This window comes from Piliocolobus tephrosceles, chromosome 6 (genome assembly GCF_002776525.5).
Source record: "Piliocolobus tephrosceles isolate RC106 chromosome 6, ASM277652v3, whole genome shotgun sequence".
NCBI classification, from domain to species: domain Eukaryota; kingdom Metazoa; phylum Chordata; class Mammalia; order Primates; family Cercopithecidae; genus Piliocolobus; species Piliocolobus tephrosceles.
The window spans coordinates 95,220,730-95,226,729 of record NC_045439.1 but is presented as its reverse complement, the minus strand read 5'-3'; the positions used below and the strand labels follow the sequence as shown (position 1 = coordinate 95,226,729).

The 6,000-nt window shown below is 41.0% G+C and overlaps 1 protein-coding gene across 1 annotated transcript in view; it reads right to left on the bottom strand.

Moving 5' to 3' along the window:
• Nucleotides 1-2,435: 2,435 nt before the first annotated feature.
• Nucleotides 2,436-6,000, bottom strand: part of SEC11A (SEC11 homolog A, signal peptidase complex subunit) — a 48,224-nt gene continuing 44,659 nt past the window's right edge. Inside the window, exons 5-6 of the mRNA XM_023187170.1 lie at nt 3,615-3,672; nt 2,436-2,960 (exon numbers count right to left, since the gene is read on the bottom strand). Coding sequence (XP_023042938.1) covers nt 2,910-2,960; nt 3,615-3,672 — 109 coding nt within the window. The 3' untranslated portion in view covers nt 2,436-2,909. The remainder of the gene's footprint in view (nt 2,961-3,614; nt 3,673-6,000) is intronic.

The following is a 6,000-nucleotide window of genomic DNA, read 5'->3' as shown; positions in this document are numbered from 1 at the left end:
CAATTTATGGTCCAAACAAGAAGCACTCCTGAAAGTAGAAGGCAGGCTAAAACTAATTATTAATAACAGGTGGTAATTATCCAAAATAGGCACAGACTGGCACACGGCAGGGGGACCAGTACACAAGCAACAGGGAGCCACTGAATAAGTATTTCTGGAATCAGGTGATGACAATGAGAATGGAATGATGGGGTAAATGGCGGACTTAGTATGTGGCTAGATATGGTAGGGAAATGACAAATCTAGGTGAATATTCCTTCACATAAAACATGAAATTTGGAGGGGAAGTTTTCAGGAACTTGAGTTTAAAGATGGGACAATCAAGTGGAAGTGTCCAGAGGAAAACAGAGACATGGAACTAGAGCTGAGGACAGACATTGGAAATAATATAAAGAGATTGATTAGCCGGAGGTATAAGAGCAGAGAAGTAACAGCCAAAGAGATAATCCCATTATCAATTTCCCATTTAAAGTTTGATAGTTTTCATACTCCTCTTCAATTCCTTTCACTCACAATGGTTGAGCCCTCCCAATTCTCCACTTGCCCTGCCAAATCTCAAAGAGCTTATCACGCCACTCAATTAGCAAAGAAAACCTCTCTGGCATTTCTCACATTTGCAAAGAGCTTTTAGGATATATTTGCTAATAAAATCTCCCATTTTAAGTCTTATGTTTAGCACCAGACAAGATAAAAATTGGGAATATAATACCCCTCCCCACAAGTAATCTTTTTATTTTTGGCTAATGGAGTGATTCAAATAGTATTAAATGATTTGATTACCTTTTCAGAGAAATTTAGTTGTTGCTTATATCCAGCAAAGGAGGAAAAATAATACTTAAATAAAACTGGTTGTGAAAATATGCAAGGGAAAGAAGTATTAATGTTTTCCTCCCAATACATTTATGAGGAAAAATCTGGAGTAGATGAAGATACAAGTACACGGATATTTACACTCAGGCAAGCTAGGATCACAGAGAACCCTAAGATCCCAACCTTGGCCAGCAAAGCACACTGCTTCTCCCCTAGAGTAGTCCTAGAAAGGCTAGTACAAAAACCAGTGTACTGATTAGGCTGAGCAGTGAACTGTATCTTCCACAGGTGATAAGGGGGGAAAACGGAATAAATGGCAATTTTCTGCCATTCCACACAGGGAATGTTCAGCTTCTGGTTCATGAGAAAATACAAGTACTATATAAGCCTCACAGACAGGTTCAAAAAAGCATTTGTTAGCAACGATTTGCCAAGTTTCATACTCCGTTGAGAATATTAAGAGCCCATATCCAAAGTTGGAAGGCTAAAGCCTGGTTAATGGGTTTAGGAAGGTACTATTCTCTACAGGGGAGGGCTTCAGAAGAGTAATTGTCCCTGTTCTCATGCCATTAGCATTACCACATAGACTGATTTCCACTGCAGTTGAACAAATAATAGAAACTGTTCAAGTGGCCTAACACAGATAACTCACTTTAAGACTTCACATTAATACAACAAGAGAACAAATAGAATTGAGAGTATTTGGTGCTCAAAAGATATTTACTGGCCGGGCGCGGTGGCTCAAGCCTGTAATCCCAGCACTTTGGGAGGCCGAGACGGGCGGATCACGAGGTCAGGAGATCGAGACCATCCTGGCTAACACAGTGAAACCCCGTCTCTACTAAAAAATGCAAAAAACTAGCTGGGTGAGGTGGCGGGCACCTGTAGTCCCAGCTATTGGGGAGGCTGAGGCAGGAGAATGGCGTGAACCCGGGAGGCGGAGCTTGCAGTGAGCTGAGATCCGGCCACTGCACTCCAGCCTGGGTGACACAGCGAGACTCCGTCTCAAAAAAAAAAAAAGATATTTACTCTATACTCCCCATTTCCCTCACTGCCTTGATATTAAAAGAAAACATACAATTGGGTTATGCACGCACTACTTTAAACTGCCTGCTTTAAGTCTGCATTAGAGAAATGCAAAGTCAGGCACTTGAGAGAACAGCTTCAGAGAAATGAGAGTTTAAAGCCACCAAGCAGAATGCTTGTCCTCCAGCCCTTTCCTCTGCCTCTAGATGCTAACACACTCTTGCCATGGTGGAGAAAGGGCTGAGAATATCTCAAGTGTAGAAAGGGTTATGACTTTTTATAACCAAGTGAGATTTTCTGAACCTCTCAGCAACACTAGCTGGTTTTATACACATCCGAGTCATGGGAAGAATCAATTTTATGACTAAGAGATTTCCTATGAATGTCAGTGGCTACTTTTGCTTCACACACACACACACACACACACACACACACGCAAAACAGAAAAACAAAAAAACCAGTTGTTAGTATCAGAGCAACCTTCTTAGCTGAAGGACTGTTCACACTAAGCCTTTATATCCCCCAAGGGGTACTAAGAACCAGCCAAGGAAGGCAGATTTTGGAAGCTTTGCAAACAAACACAATTCAGGGATAAGGGGTTCAATGTGCAAAGTCTTTTATTTAAAATTTTAAAAGTTAAGACTTACGACCACCTCAGTATATGCCATTCCTATTAGAAGGAGGTATGACGGTTTCAAACTCATGCAGAGCTGCATTTTCATTTACAAGTCTCTGTAGGCACTTTAGAAGTGAAGCTTGGCTTCAAAATACAAACACTGGGGGCTTTGGCTCAACCTTTTAATATAAAAAATTCACTGATGTACAAAAATGTGAAAGTGTGACAATGACAATTATGAAATTCTGTGACTGAAAGTCCCCTCAAGTGCACTCTGTGGTGCACATGTGCCCGCCCACACAAACTCTGGCGTGGAAACATAAACTAATGCAAACCAGTGCTACCAAGAAGCACCAACACGTGTGTTCTCCATTCCACCAATCACAGACCAGTATCTACTCCAAACATCCAGTAACGAAAAGTATGGCATCTTCCCAGGAACAGCAAGGCAGGTTTCTTACTCACGATGAACCAGCACGAATAAACCCAGCAAAAAGAGCACTGCATACTAGAAAATAAACACAGAACCACATGTCAGAGAAGCGCTGAAAAGTTCAGGGGTTCTTAGAGTTAATTAATAAACTGGTCTTTGTGAATATATTACTAAACTATCCAATTATTCTTTCATCTTTTAACTGTAATCCATTTAAAAGTTTCCAATACTAAGCAAAAGATCACATTTCTTTAAATAATTTTCTTTTTTTTTTTTTGAGACAGAGTCTTACTTTGTCACCCAGGTTGGAGTGCAGCAGCAACCTCCATCTGCCATATTCAAGCAATTCTCATGCCTCAGCCTCCCCAGTAGCTGGGATTACAGGCATGTACCACCACACCTGGCTAATTTTTTTGTATTTTTAGTAAAGACAGGGTTTTGCCATATTGACCAGGTGTTCTTGAACTCCTGACCTCAGGTGATCTGCCTGCCTCAGCCTCCCAAAGTGCTGGGATTACAGGTGTGAGCCACTGCACCCAGGCTAATAATTTTTTTTTTTTTTTTAAATAGACACGGGGTTTCACTATGTGGCCCAGGCTGGTCACGAACTCCTGGGCTCAAGCAATCCACTTACCTTGGCCTCCCAGAGTGCTGGGATTACAGGCGTGAGCCACCGCACCTGGCCCAAAAGATTACATTTTTAATAAAACAAATAATACAGGCCCTTACCTTAAATTTAGGATAGTCATTCATGAGGATTGTCACAATTCCAATATAAGGAACAAATCTAAAACAAACAAAAAAACTGATTATCACAGAATTTCCAATGTAAAGCAGCTGTTATCATTCACTGAATATTATCAATATCTTCTATAGAATACTAATTTTCAATTCACAAAGTTCATTTCTATATACTGCCCTATTTGATCCTTTCAAAAGCCCAAGTGATAGTAAAGTTAGGAATATCACCATTTTAGAGATGAGGAAACAGATGATCATGCCCAAGGTACATGGCTTGTGTGTGGCAGAACCAGCACCAGATAGATCCAAGGTCTTAGATCTCCAGGTGGTGACTCTAATGCTACATGTTGATATACTGCTAGGGGCTAGGTTTATCATCATAACCTTCAAGAAGCTGTCAATCTAGCTAGGGAGACAAAGCAAGCACAGCCAGAATATTACAAAGTACTTCATCTTAAGTGGCCAAAAAGTGAGTGTAAGAGTTCATTATAGTACTTAGGATTTCACCACCTTCTCATTTGTTAACCACCTGTAATCTGTGTTTGGTCCTATTAATCTTGAAACTATTCTAGAACGGTTTTCGTCACCATATGTAGCAAACCAGTCTCAACCCCCATATTCCTTTCCATCGTGGCACCATTTGACTTTCATGACCACAAATATGCTCTGGAAATTCCTCCTCCTTGGTTTCTTAATGTACCACAAATTTGTTTCTTCACCTACCTCTTTGGTTGCTACACCTTCTTTTCACTAGCTCTTTCTAATTCCTCATGCCCCTAAAGTTTTTCCCCTCAACTAAGCAAAACCACCTGTTATATGATCTTACAACACCTGATACATTTCCTTTGAGGTCTTTATAACAATTATAATACTTTTACTAAATAATTAGTTATACAACAGATTCTATACATGTCTGTCTCCCCTACTAAACTAGAAGCTCTGTAAGGGCAACAATGATGCCTATCTTGTTCCCCCTGTACCCTCAAGGCCAACATAGTACCTTACACATAGGAGATATCCAGTATATCCTGCCTGATTGAATGTCTGAATGTCCGGGCCTCTTCTTTTTGCTCTCTCTTGGGGAAATCCTATTTTCTCCTAGGGCTTAAATTCCTCTCCATGCAAAAGACTACTTTGACATCATAAGAATTCAGGGCAGAAAGAGAACATTAGCAGGGTACCATCGATGTGAGTGGAAGAGGTGGTTAGCAAATGTAAAACTTTCTTCTTTATCCTCCTCTTCTCTCGCTGGACTCCAGAGCGGACTGGCAATGTTGTACTAAGCTAGAGCCTATCATAGGGAGGCTGAGCAGAAGTGGAGGCTGACCTTTGCACACTTTAAAATTGCCCAGATACTTTTATTCAGGGTACCTACCTACAATCTTTGCACCATGCCAAAGACAGCACAAACAGAAATTACCTCCCACATAATATCTACACCATCAAAGCCTTAGGCAAACTTGAACACACATTTTGTTTTGGACACATTTCATTTCCCTTTAAGAATCCCCTCACTTCTGTCTCTTGTCCTCACCCCTCCCTGCTCCTCTCCCTTCTGGCAGGATCACTGACACCTGTCTCTCCTGCCCCAACCCCAAACTCCCACTGGTGTTTCTTAAAGCCTAGACCTCCCCTGTCACAAACGCTTGATGGCTTGTTAAAAATGCAGATTCTTGGCTGGGCACAGTGGCTCATGCCTGTAATCTCAGAACTTTGGGAGGCTGAGGCAGGTGGATCACGAGGTCAGGAGATCAAGACCATCCTGGTCAACATGGTGAAACCCTGTCTCTACTAAAAATATAAAAATTAGCTGGGCATGGTGGTGCATGCCTGTAATCCAAGCTACTCGGGAGGCTGTGGCAGCAGAATCGCTTGAACCTGGGAGGTGGAGGTTGTACTGCGCCATGATTGCGCCACTGCATGCCAGCCTGGCGACAGAGCGAGACTCTGTCTCAAAAAAAAAAAAAAAAAAAAAAAATTGCAGATTCTTAAATCTTTCCCAGATCGACTGAGTCAGGGAATTTCTGAAAGGTGGGGCCCAAATGATGCTCCCGCACATCAAAATTCAAGAAGCACAATTTTAGTGTGAGATGCACATATAGGTGTGTGATGGCAAATAATATCCCTTTTCAGGGTTCATGCTTTCATCTCAACCCCTGGGATCTCCAAGAGCTGAAAAGTAACAGTTGTTAAAGAATGGCATGGCTAAGCTCTAAGAGGATGGATAGAGGTTTTCTATATTTTTTATATATTATATATATACATATATATTATATATAATTTTTCCTTTTTAGTGCAGTAACTGTTACTTCTTTTGTCCCATTTTTAACACTTCCATAAAAGAAATAGCTTTCAGTGAAAGTAAATCACCTAA